At 40.2% G+C, this 21133-nt stretch overlaps 1 protein-coding gene across 2 annotated transcripts in view; it reads left to right on the forward strand.

Annotated features, from left to right (window-relative positions):
• The window catches only part of EGFLAM (EGF like, fibronectin type III and laminin G domains), a 79341-nt gene that overhangs the window by 19395 nt on the left and 38813 nt on the right, over positions 1-21133 (forward strand). For both annotated transcript variants that reach the window (XM_074855035.1, XM_074855036.1), the window contains exons 3-7: positions 1072-1155; positions 2881-2907; positions 7244-7361; positions 7622-7757; positions 14025-14191. In XM_074855035.1, the coding sequence (XP_074711136.1) occupies positions 1072-1155; positions 2881-2907; positions 7244-7361; positions 7622-7757; positions 14025-14191 (532 nt within the window). The remainder of the gene's footprint in view (positions 1-1071; positions 1156-2880; positions 2908-7243; positions 7362-7621; positions 7758-14024; positions 14192-21133) is intronic.

The raw sequence follows: 21133 nt of genomic DNA on the forward strand, positions 1-21133 counted from the left end.
ACCCCTTCAATGAAAACAAATAGCAGATGTTTTTGTTAGCATTTTCTGTGGTAAGATTTGAAATTTCTAGAAAAAATAATCCAAAATTCAGTTTTATGTAAAAAGGTGGGAAGCAGAAAACTCCTGACTACCTTTACTGTTAATGCATGCTAAATGAGTGAGAAAATTCCCTGGAATAGGTATTTCTTGTACACATACCCCTTCATCCCATGGTCTTGTAAATGACACTAGTGCAGCTCAGCTGCAGGGCTGTTTTTATTGTTATGAAAGTGCTTGTAGTCAAGGAGACCCAGAAACACTTGCTGTGACAAGAGCCTGTCTCAGCTGGGGTCTCTGTGTAGTTGGGTCCATTCTACTGTGTGAAAACAGAGGTGGAGTAAGTGGCTTTTCTATAGGTCATGACAGTTTTCAAACAGTTGCAAAACTTTATAGTCACAAATCGTAGTTTTCACTGTTTTTGCAGTAGATCAAGCATCCACAGTTTATTTTTAAGCCTTGAGCTCATGTGTGGCATGACAATAAAATCAGTGACAAACAGCATTGATAGTGCTGTACCTAAACAATCTTCACTTTGTGTTAGCTTTTGACCCTCTGGCGTCTCAGGGTCTCTGTGCATAGGAAAGCAGACTCTCCCTGGCTCATTAGTCTCCAGTACATGGCAACAGAGATGGAGAGATGTTTATGATACAGCAATTTTTATAATGACATAATCATGTAATGTCAGTATCTTCCTTATATGAAGTAAAATCCCTGGCTTGTTCAGACTAGCTTTCCACGCTGACCATGGCCAACTGATGCACAATTAAAGTTGTCAGTTCAAGTCTGCCCTAAAAGCTAGGCTGTGTTTCACATCAGTTCAGCATATACACTGTAAGATGTGTCCTTTGGTCATACTGACAGCTTCTAGCAAATATGAAAGGGATGTTAAAGGGTGTTAGCTTTTTGTGCATTTGAAAAGGTAGGGGATCATAGGCTCAAATGCTGTCTACAATGTGATAGCAATGCACTTATTTTTAAGTCATTCTGAAGCATTTATTGCTTTAACTGTCTTGACTATGTCTTCTTTCCAAGGTCTTTTACTCAGAGGTTGAAGACGACAAATCAGTTACACAGCTCTCACATGATGTTCCCCTGAGTTTGGATATGCTTAGCATGGTGAGTATTTCTTTTCATCAACAGTTGGAGCACTGGAGTGGAGCTTGGAAGTGGGAACTTGCAACTGTCTACTTGTTTCTTGGTTGTGAATTATGCTGAGGATCCAAGCCCCAGATCTGCTCTGAGTATGGAGCAAAAGGAAATAACAATGTTTTTCTGTAATCCAGCCAGTGTGATACACATTTGCTGCTTGTTGTCTGGCTAATTTATCATGTAAAACTATTGGGACTTGCCTGTGTCTTCCTAGTACTGACCTTTTGTATCTACCAAAATAGAACTTTAAATTTGAATATGCATTTTCTGTGCACTTCCACCCATGGAAGGGAAATTGCATGACTGTATGCACAGTTAGATTTGCAATATCAGTGTACGTGTATTGCAGTGTCTGATACAGGTCAGTGTGTGAGCTAAAGGAGACTCAGAGTTTTCAGTGTATTTTTGTATCTGTGTGAGACTCTGACCTCCTGAAATATGGAATTTAAAGTTTAATAGCGCTGCAGTAGTTGGATCTGTGCAAATCCATCTCCCAGAAGATTTCCTCAACTTCTGGTTTTTTTGTTCTTGAAAGCACTGCTTTTCCTTCTGCTTCCCACTTTCCTCCTTTCCTTTAGTTCTCTTTTCCCTTTTATATCTCCTTTGCTTTCTTATTCTGTTTTATTTCACTCTCCCCTTCTCTTTCCTTCTTCCCCTTTTCTGTCCAATTTCCCCTTCTTTTTACCTTCACGAATGAACACCGCCCATCTTCTTCTGGTGCATGGCTGAACAGTTAGTACCGAGATGAAAGCAACTCTTCTGTGCTTCTGGATGGCTTTAATACTGTCTGCTTTTACAGGGTATTCTTGAAACATGCTGGTGCTTCCTCAGTGCAGAGAAGCTGCTCTTTGAGTTCAACAAGGCAGGAACAGAGGGAGCTTTTCCAGCCTCTCCTCAGGCAGAGGGCGAAGGAGTGTTGCAGGTTGGGTGCTGTGAGGGGAGCACTTTCATACCATGCTCTGCAAAGGGCAGTCTGTCCATGAGACAGCAACATTACCAGCACAGGAATCAAAGGCTTACCTGTGTGCACAGAGGAGCATTGCAGGCTTTCCAATCTATTTGCTTATCCTTCTTCACAATTCAATTTTTTTCCTCCTTTCTCTTCTGCTCATCTTCATTATCCTTTATCTCCTCACCCCTCTTCCTTCAGCCTCCCCACCTGATGTTTAGTGAAGTATGTTCACTGATATTTCCTGATCCCTGCTGGGCAATGCTCAGAAACCTTCTATGTGAACAGCATGAGTGAGGGGATGCTCAGATTTCCTGCAGTTTTCCATCACTCTGGTTGTCAGTTCTGACTCCTGCAGGATTCTGGGATCATGGTGAATGAAAGAATATCATTGCCATGATATATTATTTGTTTATTTATGCATTATTTTCTCCCTTCTGATCTTTATCTCTGTATTCCTCACTTCCTTTTTTTTCCCCCCAAAAAACATTCTTACTAGTAGTGCCAACAGAGGTCAAACAGCACGTTGTTTTTTTATCTTAATCCTGACAGCAGTAATTTTTACTCACTAGGAGAACAGTGTCTGTATCCCAGTACTCATGCAGATGAATAACAGCCACATAGACTACTGTATGGTGGAGCGCTGGCCTTGTTTTAATTCCCTGACCCGTTATGTATGTGGTTTTGCCATCACTTTTTAGTATGTTACTTCATTAACAAGTTCTATTTTGCTTTTTTCCCAGGGTCAGCTTGAAGGACAAGCAATTTTTGTAAGTATTGCTTCACATGAAACTTGGTCGCAGCTGTGATTTAAAATTAAATTGAGCGTCCCTGACCTGGTCTTTCCACAGATTCACGCGCAAAAGTTGATCTCAGGTGTTGATTCTACTTAGCACTTATACAGGATCTTTTTTAGTCAAAATGTGTCAAATACTAGCTAAAGCTCAAAATCCAGAGGTGAAGAAGGTGGACATGCGTAGGTACAGCAGCTCCCTTTTTAGCAATTTAAAGACTTTTCTCTCAGTCATCAAAAATATTTATGGATGTCTTGTTTTGCTGGAGTAAATTTGGTAAAAATGAGCTATACCCAGGCAGCGAGGATTTACAGGGGACAGGGACAGTCAGGTAGTCAGACACACAGTGAGAGGGAAGAACAAAGTCTGACAGTGGGAGAGGAGACAGAGAGGGAGAAACCTGAGCCAGTCCAGCAAGAGCCAAGGAGGAGGAGTGCAGGACAAGGCCAGCCACGCAATGCCCAGGAGGAAGTAGTGGGAGACTAACAACTAGTATAAAACAGGTTTGGAAGAAATACCAGCCCTCTTAATGGCTTTGCAGCTGGTGAATTATTCAGATTAATTATTTCCAGTCCTGCACTCAGTCCAGTCTGCTTCCTCTGAACAGTAAGCAGATTGGGTTTATTGTGAGAGGGGAAGAAAGCAGAAGGTGCCTGGGTTTGGGTAGGATGAGGGCAGCTATTTTAGTATTTAAGTGAAATCCCTAACATGAACAACCTCTTACAAACCTTTTTTGTTTGAGACCTGTTCTAGGAATGGAGAAGTCCCACAAAGTTGGTGGATCTCGCACAGCTTTCATGGGCTGAATTAAAGGAAGTTTTGTTGGACTGTAGGAGGTTGTTGTCCAGATGAGACCTCAGAATGCACTTGAACCAGGACGGTCTGGTTCAATCCCTGCTGAGCTGAGTCTGGATTATGCCATTTTAGAGTTGAGGTTCCATGCTGGCCCTTTTTTTTCCTGCTCGATAAAAATAACACTTCTGAGGGGTACTTGTGGAGAAGTATGACTGACTGGGATTAATCAGCTCCCAGCTGTCATTAATCCTCAGGAAGTGGTGTTCTTGCTGAAATGCTTTCTGTTATATTCATACCAAACTCAACAGAAATCTGCAATAGTTTTGTGGTTAAGTCTGCATAGTTCATGTTTCCGTCACTAAGCCTCCTCTCCTGGTGATGGGTATGACCCCACTGCTTTCTCAGAGACTTCTTTGGACCGTGTGAGACTGTCGTAGCAAGAGCTGAATTGGGTTGCTCGTTTCTGTGTGTGCGTGTGTGCATGTGCCTGTGCGTTAGCAAAGTGGATAATGTATTATAGATGTGTTATAACATCTTATAATAGAGAACATGTAAGTGAGAGCAGCCAGGAGAAGTGCAGGTACAGTACATTTTAATAAGGCAGTTGTTCTACTAGGAATAATATTCAGGAAGTTGAGCACAAATATTAACAAAAAGAAAAAAGCATGAAAAATTAGTAGACTTTAAAGGTGGGAGGTTTTAGGTCAGGCGCAGAGCCATGGAGAGCAATAGCACTCCCTATCAAATCACCAAACACACCACTACAAAATGGGGACTGACGAATTGAGGGAATGCAGGGAAGGAGTTGTGAGGGGATCGAGTGTCATTAAACCCAGCTTGGTTTCTCAGCTGCCTTGTAATCCAGGGTTTGATGTTTTTTCGGATTAAAAAAAACAAAACAGAAAACAGGTTTTCTTTAGAAAATAATTTGTAATCCTGGTTTCTGTGAGGCGGCTTACTGTGCAGCCTCACAAACAGTTTGAACACACTTGGAGGGAGGGCAAGCTGTGTGGCAGGGCAGGGAGGGATATATGGTTTCTGTGTACACCTGACTTCTCTACCAGAGAAAAGGCATCATGTTCCTTCACCCCATTCAAGAATGTGAGATTGTAATGAAAATACCAAATGTCATTTTGCAGGGTTTTAGCAAGAGTGTTGTGTAAGAGAAGAAATTGAGGTCGGTGCCTAGTAAAGCCTCACTGGCAATGTAATGTCCAGTCGTGCTTCAAAATACAGAGGCAATCTGAATGGAGGGAAAGACTACAAAAATGATGAGGAACTAACTCTTCCACATACTAACTAAATTCGTTATCTGTGAGGCCACTGAGTTTCTTCTGGGATAGAAAACTTGGTTTTAAGACCCTTCTCCTAAATACAAGCAAAAAATGAGGTGAAATATGTAGTCCTAGGCTCCTGGACGGTGGGGTACAAGGAAATGTGTTTCTTCTCCAGAATCGCATTTGAAAGTGTTCTGGTGTGAGGTGGGTATTCCCTGAGATTGCTATGGGTTAGGGTAGCTTGATGATGTTCTGAATCTTTACCTATTAACTAATGTCTTGATCTTAGAAGATAGAAGATACCTGATCTTAGAGATAACCCCTGTATGTCCAACAGCTGTGTTAATGGAGAGGACATCGACAGAAGAGAGGCAGATAGCTATTTGTGTAAAGCAAGAGAGCACCTTGCTGAAGTTTTGAGGGTACACATGTTGAACGTAAATACCTAAATTGATATTAGGACTTTGGTCTTGATTGGCCTTGTAGTCAGTGAGATTCGTTCTGTTTATTGTAGACTTGTGTCTGGAGGTAATAATATGAGGCAAGTACATCAATATCGCACTCTGCAGAGGCCAGGTTCCTGAATAGTGTGAAAGCAGTAAGACACATAGCAAAGGATTTTTTCTCGTAAGAATGAATGTAATAAAGAGGGATGCTGGCAGGAACAAATGCACACAGTTTAAATACAGACAGACGGTATGTATGGCATGGAGGATGGAATGGCAGGAGCAGGGTCATCAGTATTGTCATTGACAGGAGGTTCTGGGTTTTCAGCAACTGGCTTTTCAGATTGTGTTTTGAAAGATCTCAGTCACTTCAGCCATGAGACTGAAAGACCCAGATAAATCTTTTGGTGTGAGTGTTTTTGCTGCCTCTCTCCAGGCAGTTACTTTTCCAGCATAGTTATCATCTCTCTCAGATGAATCCAAATCATTCAAGCAGATCAAGGGTGAATGATGGAAAAACAGGATAATGGTCAGGTCATCCATGTTAATAGGAAATCAGTAACGGAGCTCCAAAGCCGCAGCTAGAGAAATGACAGATGGCAGGGTGTTGCTGAACAGTGTTGTAGTAATAACATAAGTTCCCTAAAGAATAGAGAAGGAGAGCTTGTCCAAAAGACCGTCATAAGGAAATTTAGCAGTTAATAAAATTTTGGGATTGTTTACTATTTTAATGCAACTGGAAATGCAGATTTAAAGTCTCTTCCAGCATGAAGAGAAAGGAGATTTCTGCATTTTCACATGCACTGTGAATAATGTTTTTAATATCAGAGAATGAAAAACAGAAGAAAAATCTCTGTAAAACAGTTTTTTATAAGTGCTTTTTTTCACACCAAAACAGTCTTTGGTGTAGAACTTAGTATTTCTGTTTACTTGTATATGCTGTCAAAATTTGTAAATCTGGGATTTACATGTCTCTACAGATAGGATGCAGGTAAAGAATGCTGAATTTCTATACACATGTACACATGCTTCATTAAAGACCAGACCTAAATGTCTGAAGCTGATCCATGCTATGTACACCAGCCAGTGATAAAATGTAATTTTTTGGGTAACATTTGCTAATTTCTGGGAGATTTGAGCAGTCTCCTCTGAATAGTATTCAGCAGCACAAGCTCTTTGTGTGGAGGTTAGCATCGCCTCCCCTACAGTAGTTGTCTGTGGGTTAATCTTTCTGTGTTTATGGCAGAAAGACAGATAAGGGAAATGCTCACTTCAGGTCAAGGCTGATAGCTGGGCTAGGAAACTTGTGAGAGGTGACAGGACTGGTCCCTGCCCCGTGAGAACTTAAAGATCATCAGTTCACAGTGTGGCAACTTGCTTCGTTCTCAGGAGCTTCTACAGTCTCTGGATTTAAAAGAAAAACAAAACCAAAACAAACAAAAAAAGGAAGATGAACCAGACGGATATCGAATGCCAGCAATTGGCTCAGGGGAGGGAATAGTATGTGACTTTGACTTCACCAGCAAAAAAGTTGGATAACGAATGCATACGATCTGCAACCTTGTGAGTTATGCTGAGAAATGGGTCCAGGTCATCGCTGTGGATTCCCCCTGGGTGAAGCTGCAGCTTGAGAGGAAACATGTGGTGCTGTTTGTGTTTGTTGCTTCTGAGCTGGGCTGGGGACAATCTTCCTAGGAGGCTACATGGGAAATGCCAGAATCCCAGCTCACAGCACCATCCCCAGTTACATGGAAGAGCTTTCACAATATTCTTGTCTTCTCTTGACTCTCGTAGGAAGTTATTATCGGTGATCTAAAGCCAGGCACTCCACACCGCGTTAGCGTTGGAGCATATGGCTGGGCAGGGAAAGGACGACCCAGCATGCCCAGGGAAGTGACAACTTTATCCCAAGGTAATGCTGTGTGCATGGCTTTCTGTTGGAAAACTGTCAGACACACGTCTGTAACACAGCACATCACTCGCACTTAAATCTCTGTCGTGTGCAGTATAGTAATATTTTACTATTGTATTTCTACAAGTGTGTCATTTTAGAGGGGCAACAGATGAGGGGAAAAGCCTATGAATTTGATTCCTAAGTCTGTGGGTGTTTGATTATTGTGTGTATTAGCCCGTCTGCTTTTCTGATGCTATTCATTTGCACTTCTGGCTTAGATAAGTGCATGCCCCCTGCACCGCCCTATCAGCCACAGATCGTGGTAGTTTCTGATTCAGAAGTTGCATTATCCTGGAAGGCCGGAGTGAGCGAAGGAAGTTCTCCCATCCAGTACTACACGGTGGAGTTTATCAGGCAAGTTTGCCAGTGGAGTCTGAATTTTAGTGTTTGTGCACTACAGGTTTTTTTTACTTAAACTGTGCTATTAAACTGCATATAGATTGTTCTCATGATTTATTTACTTACTGTATATAGTGTACTTAGTTTTCCTCTTGATGTGTGTTGAATTACCATGAAAATTTAAAAACAAAATCAGAAATAATCTAATTTGTTATAAAATCACCAATAAGTTGTACCTTCTGATTGAAGAAAACAAGGTCTAGTTTGGTATGTTCTCTCTAACAAAGGCCTGGGTGAATGAAGTTTTAAGTTTCTCCTGTCATCAAACACTGTCGAACCACGCTGAGTGTGTGGCAAAGCAGTTCCCCTGGGCAGGAGTACCCTCAGCTGCTATAGGAAATATATAACAACAAACTCAGTATGTTGAGCAGATTTACCTGACAAAAGTCTTCTGGGTCTTGAGCTTGCGGGACTCAGACTTGCGTTGTTATAAAGTTTACATGAAAGGTTGGCCTTTCTGTTTAGATTTTTTGGGTGGAGATGGGGTGTTAGTGGGTTTTTTTTTCCTTCTTGTATGGTGAACTCTTTAAAATTTGTGGTAATAGAACTGAACTGTGATAAATTGCCCGTTAAGTTGCTTTTATAAGATGCATATGAAGGGTCAGGAGGAGGTGGTTGTATCTGCATGAACAAACAAGTATTCATACTTGAATGTTCATATGCTTGTGTAAGTTGATATCTGCATACAAAACTATTTATTTTCATTTGCTTGCCCCTATGTTTACCCTTACACTGAATGCAAAATTCAGCCTTTAAAAGTTTAATCCTTTGGGTGAACACTTGATGACAGCTTTTAGTTGAGGTCCCTGGATAAGAAGAGAGAATTGCTTCTTTAACTACTCTGACCTGTAAAGGTCAAAAAAATCGTTCTTCAGAAAAAAACTTCATTTTTTAAAAAGAATTGTTGTTAGACAGAAAGAGCTATTGGTTTTCCGTGTTCAAAGTATGGTTAGAGTCTAGAAGACATTGATATGATGAAAAGAATTTCAAGGTTGAAAGCCTACTTGTGAACTTAAGTTGCACTTTGTGTTTGAATCAAAATGTCCCATATTTAGTGGGAAGCCATCCAATGTTCATTGCACTGGGAGGCAGGACATAAGGCTGAAGATACATTATGGCCATCATGTAAGCTGTGCTATAACATTGCCATGAAATTTCCCCAATATCTGTTTTTTAAACACAGTTGTTACTTGAGCCTTTCTCTCTTCTCCCTGTCTCTTGTGTCTCATTTGCTTGGTGGATGGGGAAGGGATTTCATCGGGTTCTGATTGGCCGCACTGCTGTTGCCTCCATGCTTTTGCTGGAAAATGGACCCTGCAGGTTTATGTATACCTCTTCCTAGCACCAGGGGCCTGCTAATGGAAGAAGAAGTGGGCACTGTCATCTCCATCTGACACATTGAAAGTGCACCCTTGAATGTTTTTGTTCAGCCAGGGAGTGGAAAGCTGCCTTCACTCCAAAGATGCGAGTGATTGAAATTTCAGTGTTTTGTTGGTTTTAGACTTTGGGAAAGCATTTGCTAACAGCACAATGTTTTGATTACACTGTTTAGTTTGAGGTTTAAAGCTAAGCTGGAAGTGTATTTGTTAATTTTGGGATTATGCTCTCTTAGACTTGGTAGCTTGATTATATATTTGGAAAAAGTTCAATGAGCCATAAGCCCTAATGGCAGTTAGAGGTAAAGATTTAACTTTAAGTTTCATTTTCTTTTGCTGCAGATAGTTTTAATTTACTATAAAATGTATTAACATGAGTTAAAGCTGTTGAATGAAACCAATGTAAAACCAAAACAAAGCAGTGCAAGTAAATTTAGAACCATGTCCTTCTATGTCAAAGAAATACAATATTATGCTGTGTTTTCGCAAGATTGATGACTTTCTTATGCAAATCTGTAATTTCTCTTGGGTACAGCACAAACGTCTAAAAACTATGACGTTGTTTAAATCATTTCCATCCCCTTAGAACTAACTTTATGACTTTAACCCTAGAAAAACCATGCTAGGAGACTGAGATGAGAGAAAATCACTCTTTTCATTTGCTCAGCTGTGAAATTGCAGATTAAAAACTCATGAAAAGTCGGTACATAGCAGAATCCAATCAGAACCAGAGCTAACCTGCAGTCTGTTTCTACTCAGGGTCTAAATTTGAGCCTTTATTTAGGCATGTGCATGGGTTTCCCTTGTGACCTTTTGGTTCACTATAGGCAGTGGAGGGCTGCAGGCAGTTTCAGATGTAGGATGAGCTGGGCTAATTCAGACTCTGCTCTGCTGTTGACTGTAAGAGGACGCTAAGGAGACCACAATCACAACTTGGCTAAATGCTGAAAATCAGGAGGGTGAACTCAAGTCTCGCTACTCACTGCACCGTTCATAGGGAATGTGTAAAAGAATGTGTTAAAACCCCAAAAAGCTAATCGTGTCTGTGGAAGCTTGCAGACTCAGTGTAAACAGTCTGTTGATTTATGCTGAGAAATATTTTGACAAATGACACTCTTATGAAAGCCTCTAAAGTGAGACACTGGACTTAAACATGCTAGTTTGGGTGTTTTTCCTAAAGATACTATAAAAAATTAATTCTCAAAAATGTCTTGGATATTTTCACTCTAATACTCCAAATACTCAAAATTTTAATCTACTGAATGCCTACCCAATCTTCTAAGCTTGGAGACTAACTTATCCAAATTTTTAGAGTCAGCTATCATCTAAAGAACCAGTGTATTCCCTAAAAGGATTAGGTCACTTTCCTTTCATTTCTTTGGTACGTAGATGAAGTCAACAGCTTTCAATATTAATCTTGACATATAGGGGAAATTTTTCAATATCTCGTTAGTGACATGAAACTTCTGCTACAATGAGCTAGGCAAGTTCTGCCAATAAAACTGTGGAGATTTATCAGTATACAAGTGTTAGGGTGGACCAGATTCAGCATAGTGTTGTGGGCAAATTTCTTGATTAGTTTGAAGCCTTCCCCCCCAAAAAATGTGTATGCCTGAATCCATTCCATGTTGAACTATCTGTCCCTGGCACTACACTGAACTGGAAAGTCATATTTGCTTTTGTTTCCAAAGAACCCAAAACAACAGTTCTGACCAGGGAGACACTTCCTAATGCCCAACAAAAATACCTTAAATACTGTTTTTCTGATTAATGCATGAAGCAGATACATCTACCTCAATATTTTTCTCATTGTTTGTGGGGGTTAAATCCTTGAAAAGCTAATTAATGAAGAAAGAGGATTGAAAGGTGTAGAGCTTAAGGATGAAGTACTTAACAATATTAGACAGCATCAGAGGAATATCAGAAGAATGAGGTTAGAAAATTGCCTACTTCTACTTTTCTCAGAGTTGACCTGGCATATTGGTTGCTATATTTTGTAGAAAGTGTCACAATAAAGATAAATAATAATAATTACTAAAAATAATATCCTATTGTGCATTATTTTTTATGATGACTATTTTCCATAGCGAATAAGAATGCATTGTTCTTGTCACCGTATTTATTATTTGTAGGAATATTTTTAAAATTTGTAGAGATGAATTTGTCACTTGAGATGAGTACAAACATGGCACTAAAGAACGATCAAAAACCTTATAAAAATTGGATTGCTAGCAGGTGCTTCACTCTGTTAAATCATTTCCAGGTGATTTTAAGAGGAAGTTCAAGTGAGTATAAAATTGCTGTTCTCTGCATCAGAAAAATTTCCTTTCTTAAGTTGAATCAGTCCCCTGATTACAATGTAAAGCAATAATCAAAATGTTTTGGGAACATTTGGGGCAGAATTCTGCCCTTGGTTTATATCCACCCAGTCCTATTGACTTTACCCATATAATAAATTATTATCTCAAAAACTCTCTGACTTTGTCACTGGCCAGATTCTTACTGCATGGCATTTCTGCATTGGAGGTGCACAGCTGTAACTTCAAGAACAGAAAATGCCCATGGAAGATGTCTGATTTTCCTGTGCACAGATACAACATCCAAAACAGCCCTGTGAGGTCTTGGCCAGAGAGGGAGACCTGTGCAGGTCCAGGGAACATAGCACTGCAGAAAGATGGGAAAAGTGGCATAAAAATGAGCCTTTCTGGTGTAAAAGTGGATACAAACTGAAATTTGACAAAAAAAAAAGGACCATTGAGACATTTTTCAAGAGAATGTTCCCAGCTTAGAAAACATGGGAGCTGGCTGGCCCTGGACACAGTCACCAGCTGAGTTTGTTGTGTTTCTCTCCCCATCTGTTTGCCATTTTTTCGTCTTGTACCGATTTGTTCACACAGGGAATGTTCTGGACAAGTAGCAAAGGTCAAGCGATAAATCTCCCTCTTTCCCTCTCTTTCAGCTGAAGATCCTTACACGTTTGCAGGCATTTCATTTATTATTCACTTCTGCAGAAGGGAGTCTTGCAAGAGACAGTTAGCGAAGCTGAAGGCTAGCCTACAGTTTGTGTTATCTCCTAAACTTTGTAGAGTGCAATATCTCCTTCGGGTCCCTTCATCAGAGGCATGTGTTTCCATTTGGGTGCAGACATTGGCAGGGCCTGCTGCAAAGACACTGTGAGGCAGCTTTTGAGCTAGCAGGAATTTCTTGAACTGGAATTAGAGCCAAAAAAAGATATATACAGGAAAATTGAAAACACTACTAAGCGAGCATGTGGAAGGAAGCGATGTTAACAGCTTTCATTTGGAAAACACTATACATTTTCATTTTGGCCCAGGCATCAAAAGATTAGAGAAGGGAAACAATGAAAGAGTGGCCAAAATAAATGCCCTCCTGTCTACCAGGAAATGATGGTGGAAGGTGACTTAAGATGGTCTGTTTAGCTGTCATTAAATCTTGTGCATTTGTCTGATATTTTTTTTTTATTTTTAGCAAGACAATGAAATATTCGCATCCTGTGTGCCATTGCACACAGGAGCCAGGCAGCTGGAAGCTGCTGCTTTGTCACTGCATTTGCCCTGCTGGCACAAAGCAATGAAACCTCAGTGATCAATAAATCTTGTATTGACTGGTAAAAGAAAACATACATTAACTTTGGCATTTCCTTCCAACTGCAAATAAACAAATACAAAATGCCTGCCTTGTGCTATAATTTTCATTGGAGACTGTTGGAGACATTTGCAACTAGTCCTATGTAAACATTGGTAAATTCAGGGAGCACTTGGAGGTTATTTCCTGTAATAAATATCACAAGGACATCTTAGAAAAAGACACTGGAATAATTTTCTCTGAAAGTAATTTCTGTCCCTATTTCACTTTCATAGGCTTCAACTGGAATATTTTGGGTGGTGTAGACTTAACTTTTACATTTTTATTTTGTTTGTATGTGTTTACCTTCTCATTCCCTTCTCTCTTTGATAAGAAGAGATACTTCTAGAGAGGGTAGAAATGGTGTGAAAGCATCAGAATACTCTCTCAAAGTATCTGAAGCAGCCCTCACCTTTCTGATGTTCCTCTGTGTATGAACTCAAACATTTGAGACCAGACTGCCATGAGAATGGTTGTACTAATTTCAGATGGATTATAATGGCACTTAGAGCAAGCATTTATTGGCAGCTGGCTTCCAGTATGAATCAGGAGTTAACCAGGCATTGTCTGAAGGCAGACGTGGGAATTTTGTTGCAAAATCCACCTACATAGGCCAGGTTCTCTGCATTATTGTTCTGATTTGTGGGGTTTTTTTTCTGAAGAGAAGACTTTGGATCGAGATTTTCCACTGTGAGTAGATTAATCTGATTGCCTCAGAGATGAGATGTTAGATTATCAATCCTGCTGATGCTTGTATATGTTTGAAGGGAGTTGGTGGCATTAGAGCACAAACTCTTAGAAGTAAATAAGGTTCTTTCCCTCTGGTGTGAAGTACTGCTTTATATAGCCAAACAGGGGATTGGGAACTGCAGGTAATAAACCTCCACTTGAAAACTGAACCCAAAATCCATGAAAACAGATAAACAGAACTTGATTTTTCAAACTGTCCTCCAAACAATCTCCTTGGCTTTGTAAGCAAAATCGGAATATTGGTTTTGTATCACTGTATAGTTTTGATATCACAGGCTTCACGGCTTAGTAATGGTTGCACAGACTGGCCTCTTAAGAGTGAAGGATTTCAGTGATTATTTAGTAGGCTTAAATCTCATTTATTTTCTGTGTTTCCCAGGAAAGTTTAAAGGCAATTTATTTTTACAGCTAGCTTTAATTATTTATGATCTTGAATTTGTGTGTTCTGAAGGCCAGACCTTGACAGCAATTGGACGGTAATAAGAGAGCAGATCCAGATGGAGTCCATGGTTCTCAAAGGACTCCTCCCAAACACCAAGTACCAGTTTGCCGTCCGAGCAGCAAACTCCTATGGATCCAGCCCTGCCAGTGCACCGAGCGATGTCATCCGAACATTCAGTGAGTAGAACCACATTTTTTGTAATTAAAGCTATATAAAAATAAAGTATATCTGTAAATAAAGTGTATCTGGCGTAGCTGTGGAGGACTGCTAGTGGAAAGAGTCACTCTCCAAGCACAGGCACCCCCAGTCTGACACCTCTCAGTCCTGTCCATGGAGCTTGCAGCATCCTGTGAAAATCAAGCTGCAAGCAAAGATTTGAAAAGTGCCAGGCAGAAGAGCTCTCATGCCGTTTCTCTGTTCTGGAGGTCATTGCCAGATATTTTTGGATCACTACTTACTGACTTTTGTGGTGGCTTCATGCAAACCTGATAAGTGAATATCATGAGGGGAAATGAGAGAGACAAGTCTATTGTCCATCTTTTTTTTTCTGATTTTGAAACTGAATGTTATATATTACATTGGTAATTTAAACAACTCAAAAAGACCAAAGCAAATCTCTACTGTATTCTGAGGAGTAAGGCTCTTAAACTATTAAGCATAATAATGAAAATAATGATATGGAGAAGTAAGCATCCCTTTTTGATCAGAAGCTGCATAGCAGAAATATTAGGTGAAAATGTATTAAAACATACTTGAACAATTACAACTTCTTTAATATTATATTCACATTTGTGTAACAATGTAGGCAATGCACATTGCAATAAGAGGTAGGTTCTGCGCACATCTGCTGATGGCCTTCCTTGGGATATAATCCTCTGTCAGTGCTAATGTCCCTGTGGGCTGACTTTGAGGTGCTGTTGCTGCTGATCACCCCGGAAGTCATAGTTGTATGTGAGAATCCCAACCAAGCCAACGGAGAGCACGATGGGAATCATACAAGTCATGTCTCCCACACAGCAAAAAAACAAATGTCACAAAGAGAGTTGATATGGAAGCAGAGCCAAGGCTGGCAGGGTATGGGGACTAATTGAGCCCTATCCTTAATGTGCCAAACATTTTATTGTGTTTAAAAGGTCTCAGTATTTTTAAGTTCCAGTTTTGAAGGCATTTCTAGGTAACAGAATGCCATGCAAGAAAATGCCTGGATATAATTTTAGCAGATTAATGAACTATAAAAAAGTACAGCAAAACTGACATTTTTTTCTTTTCTCACCTGTACACTCAATTGCAACTCACCTTTAATTAACTGGTAGAAAATGAACGGCTGATATTCAGGTAGAACTGTGAGCTCTGCAAGAAGAATTTGTATGCTGCAGAAATGTGGACCACATCCTTAGTGATCCACCAATTTAACCCACTAAGGATTTATTTCTGAATTGCCTCCCTATCTTGGAATCCTTTGTTTTCATTGACTCTTATATGGCAGTTTTCATTCTAGTTTCCCCTCTGTCATAAATTCAATCCCTTGAACAGTTTGCATGAACTGTTATGCCTTCTGAATTCAAAAGTTTAACTTCTGAAGCAAATGTTTGTGAAAACCAAGAAGGTGCAGCATATGCTGGGGTTCCTTGGCCCCTGTATCCTGAAGGGTCAGCTCCTGCTGCCTCAGCCATGCTTGTGTGCTCCTCAGTATCCTGTTTGGATGTGAGTGGCTGCATTATTTGGTCAGAAAAGATAAAGTGTTTAGCTCTGTTAATAAAGGTGGAGTAATTGTCATGGTGCACTTATTACTGCCCTGCTCTAGGAAAGGCACTTTGCCTTTGGAAACTGCATGTTCTGCAGAGACATGTCGAGATGGCTTAAAACATGGATTTTTGTCAATAGAGCTTGGAATCAAATTCATGCCTGGTGTATTGAAACACTGATTTCTGGAGAGGTTCATAGGGTGCATGAGCTTGATTCTCTGTGCCTGGATCAGATCTGAAAAGTCAATGTATTATGCATGTTGCACTGCTTTCTGAATAGGCTCAAAAACTCTGTGTTGGTCCATGGTAAGGCACGTGGGTGCCACTGTGTCTAAGAGGTTGGTCTTCCTGCACCAAGGGGCTGGCAGTGCTTGGGGAAGACCCTCATGAATGGACAGAGCTCCCACAGCCTGGGGCCACGTCTTGTCTGTGATGTGCTTCAGGCCTGCACCTGGCTAGGGCTACTTTGGCAAACTCTGGGCCCTTTGACAAATGCGAATGTGGTTCCTCTGCCGTTCTGCTCTTAGTTTCCAGGGTGGATTTTGCAAAGAATCTTGAAAACTACATATAGCCCCTATGCATGAAAGCCTGTGTTATATCTTGTGCATACCTGTCTTCACAACAACCAGATTTGTGCAGAGCACGGAATGGTGTTCAAAGGCAACAGAGGATAGATGCCTTTAGAAATAAGTTCTGTGGCTTTCTGGAAGCAGAAGTGTAATAAGTATAGCAGCTCTCACTTGGCTTTAGTTGTGATGTTTTCTAAGAAACTGGTTTGATGTTAACCAGATACACAAGTACATTGTGCATTAGTAGAAAAGCTAAACTTTTGTTGTGAAAAAATGCTCTGTGTAAAGCCTTGCAAAGCCTGAGCATTTATTTTTCCCCAAAATGCTAAAAAACTCTGAAGAATGATTTAAACCGTTGACAAGTTTCATGTAACAAGAAAATGCATGCTAAGCTCAATGGCAACCAAGTAAAACTCACTGTTAGTTCACATCGTGTATCTGGAGCTACCTTCCCCCTTCTAGTAGCCAGAAAGCCAATAGTTACCCTCTTTAACCCATTTAATTGTTCACTTCAGTTGCTCAGGTATAGACATTCAGTGGATTTGAGGTACTCTAGGTCCTGTGGTTTTCAGCTGTCACTGCAGGTGGGCATGTGTCTCCCAGACATCTCCCAGACTCCTGACAGTCCTCTGGGGATGTCTCAGGTACTATAATGCGTCTCAGATGGCACCAAATGCCTGACTCTCTCAAAGTGCCAGCAGATACCTCTCAGTCACCTATTGTTGCTGGAAGGGTGTCAGACAGTCGGCATGTCTGAAAATGAAGCATCTCTGCTTTTCAGCGTGCACATCATAGAAATTACTATCTTCATTATTACCACGGTTCCTCCTCCCATGTAAACAGTGAAACATGCCACACATATTTGATGCTGTATTCTGGCTGCCTGTGTATTCCTCAGAAATACCTGAAATATCTTGGGAAGCTGGCAGAAGTTCATACAATACCTGGGTCCTCTGCATTACATCTTAGTCCACATAGTGCTGGCATTAAGGTCCTTCGTGTGTTTGGATTTTAAAAATTTGTAGCTTTATGCTTATATATCCTGGATTTTTATGCTTGTTTTGAAACAATTAGTGCTTTTCTGATGCTTTTTTTAACCGAAGAACAAATTCCCAGCATTACCTCAAACGCAATGCACCTTCAGGTTCCGTGTTGCATTGCATAGAATCTTTTGCAGCTCTTCTAGGCAGGCTGAGACAGAGATGAGTCCTGCAGACACTGAGTCCATGTTACTTAGCGATGTTTTCTGCTGGGGCTTATCTCATTCTCACATGTAATTCATTTTGTTTTTAAATGGTGTCAGGCTTTGCAGTACTCTTGACTGCACTGTTTCAGGTCAGCATAAGAAGCTGTTGTCTTTGTTTGCTAAAATGTTCCTTTGAAGGGTTGCTGATGGTATCACCTAATGTGGCAGACCTCCCAAGGTCATTGCAAGTAGAACATGTGGCCTTGATTATAAGCAGTTACACCCTTACCTAGTAAAAAATGCGTGCTTGGTTTATGTTACATTGCTCCATTTTCAGGGAGGAAAAAGAGGGCAAGTTTTCCCAAGGGTTCTCATTTATTTGTGATTTGGTTTCTTTTTTTTTCTAGAGGGAAATGATGTAATAAATAAATTTTTGTTGCCTTTCTTAATTACAGATGCAGGTTCTGGGTATTTCATTTCCATTGTTGTTGGGTTTTTGCTATATCAGATCTTTCAATGTGTCATGAAAAATTTACTTGAAAACAAAAGATTGCACATATCCAGTTTAGTAACAACAAAATAAACTGTCCCAAAGAATCAAACAAAGTGTCATCACCTGCACTGCTTAAATACCCTTTGTCTCCTGGGGAAACAGATGGGGTTTGCACTGTGTCTGGAAGGTCGCCAGCCTTGGGCTTTGCCAGACCAGCAAAGGAAGAGTCTTCTGTTAAAAATACCCTCCTGCTTGTCTCCACAGCAAACGTGACAGAGTGGCTGCTTAATCTGGGTACATCCCTTCCTCTGGTCCTGGCTATCACCACCAGGCTTGTCCTGAGCAAGGCACTGGAAAGGTGCTTAAATATTCTGCACAGTGCTTGCATGTGTCAGCTGAGGTTCAGCCACAGGAAAAGGGCAGTCCCTCAGGCCCAAACCGTGATGTAAATGATGGTGATGTGACCTGGAGATAGCAAGTGGAGAAGGTTTTCCACAGAACTGTTTTCCACAGATCTCCAAAAAGTTCACAAAGGCAGCATAGTGTATTTATAGGGACAGGGACAAAAAGCAAGAGACAGGCCAAGCGATGTGCAGTGCCTCATTGTGAGTCACTGACAAGAATAAAATTCAGATTAAAATGCCCCTGGTGTATTTTGGATTTAGATCTGTGAGAGGTTCAACATGAAGCTGATCAGTCTGTTAACACTTCCATTCAATCTGCCTGCATTGCAGTGCCTGGTGGTCTGCTTCCTATACTTTTCTCTGTCTCCTGATCAGTATGCTAGTGGCCACCTAAGCGCCAAAACAAAAGTTTTTGCAGCTTTCTATTTGTTTTCAGAAAGATTTCTTTAGTATAACTTAATCTCTGATTATTTGGAAAGAAGCTGTCTAAAGTTCATGACCCCTGCCAGGTTTTCCAACTAATTATAAAACAGGATTATAGGACTTGGTAGAGGGTCTTAAATTGGCTTCATCTCCTTGTACACTGAAACATTGATTTAATGAAATATAGCATGCTTATAATCTCTGTAGTCATTGTTTTGGTATTTGCAGAGTACCGCTTTGATTAATTGTCCCTGATTTGCCACCCATTACGAGATGAACTCTCTACCAAAGCAACACAGTGCTCTTAAGAGATGGGCTCGTGTTGGGCTTTCTCTACAAAGTCCTGTTAGCTTTTCTCCTCTCTGTTAGGTTTGTAGTTTTATTGCATCACATCACATGTCACATTCACTGAACAAACACCAAATGTAGGGAAGAACAAGGTGACTGAGAAGCCAGTGGGCTGTTAGATGATCTCATTATAAATTCAGGCATAGTTAAAAGAGGGTACATCTCCATGACTTCATTGTTCCCAGATGCATTATGTGTTACCAAAACTGCTCACAGATCGGCAGGTAATGTAGCATGTGCTGACTGGAACTCAGATAGAGCCAGGGAGAAGTAAAAGCAGGGATTTGGGACTGTCCTAGAGACCTGTGGGTTTTAGGACACCTTCCGAAGTTACACTTTTCCCGGTGATGCCAAACTTACATCCTGAAAGTCTTTGAAGAGGGACCTCAAAGCAGTTTTTTCTACCAGCCACAATAAGCTGTACCTTCTTTGTTTTCTCCAGGCTGTAAATGTTGTACCAGTTCAATAAGGTGAAAGGAATCATTGTCTGGTTTAAAATAGTGGGTACATTTTGTCTCCCAAGGTCTTCTGTTCAAAAAGCATGGAATATTTTGGTCTGCCAGATGAAAAAGGCACACCTGCTTGGGGAACTGCCTGTCTTTTCTAAATTACCAGGTCTCATTACATGCTGGTGGTTATTGATGTAGTTTAGTGATAACTGCGCTCAAATCAATAGAGTTACACTTCTGTAAAACTGGCATGGCATTCAAATCTCGTCTCTGCATGTAAGCACGTATGCATATCTGAATGTGAATTTGAGACCTAACATTTTCCTACAGGTGAATATAAGGATACTTCATTCTCTGTATTGCTTCATTCCTGCCACCCTTATTGAACTTAAATTCCATTAAGCCAATAGAAAGTTTTCTTGAGAAGAGAAAAAATGTGGCAGAATTTGGACTACAGCAGATGTTTATTTTGTAGCTTGTGACTTCTAAGTTAGAAAATGGAGTTTGTGTATCACAGCTTGTTTGAATACAGATTAGATTGTTTTCCTGACAGATGATTGTGATTTTCTCTTTCTTTTTCCAAACTGATCTTTATGGCTTCTGTTACTCTTAGGTAAATTACAGTTTCATCCATTGGAGGAACTGAATGAGTTCTGAAATAGGTTCAGACACACATTATAAAGGCAATAAGTAATATTACAGACCTCACTTAAAAGCAGCAATATTCCAGTGTTCTGAAAAATTTCTGCATCTGCTGAGAGCTAAGTTAGTGCTGGGCTCTGCTTCATTCATATGATTGCTGTTAAACTGCAAGTCGTGTTTATAATGCTTATATTTGAGCTTTTGCACACCTAAATTCTTCTGTAGAAATGCATGTCTTATAATAAAAATCACTGTTGCCAAAGAAGGAGATTCTGATGCAGTGATGGATGGAAGAGGTCAACCTTGCCGTTGGACTAGATCATTGTTATAGGTCCCTTCCAACGGATTCTATTCTATTCTATTCTATTCTATTCTATTCTATTCTATTCTATTCTATTCTATTCTATTCTATTCTATTCTATTCTATTCTATTCTATTCTATTCTATTCTATTCTATTCTATTCTATTCCATTCCATTCCATTCCATTCCATTCCATTCCATTCCATTCCATTCTTCCTACCTGGAGTAAGATTATCCTGTGATGGTGATTAATCAGAGTGACTATACAAGTGAATACTAGGAGTAAGAGGTTTTGCCCACATTTTGATAATACCTATTGTTTTCCATAATGAATGCAGGATTGGGACCAGTTCATAAATGTGCGCTCTGTTTCTCCAGTAGTAATCCTTTGCCTGTGCATTCAGTCACTAGCAGAAATAATCTGGATGTAGTTTGTCTAGTTGGTCTCATCTCGTGGCCAGTCATAAAGCTATGAGTTCTCTGCTTAGCTCAGTTGGTGAAATTCTGTGCTGAATACTTCTGTTTAATATACAGTTAAACTGTATTATTTACAGATGA

Source organism: Strix uralensis, chromosome Z, assembly GCF_047716275.1.
Source record: "Strix uralensis isolate ZFMK-TIS-50842 chromosome Z, bStrUra1, whole genome shotgun sequence".
Taxonomy (NCBI): domain Eukaryota; kingdom Metazoa; phylum Chordata; class Aves; order Strigiformes; family Strigidae; genus Strix; species Strix uralensis.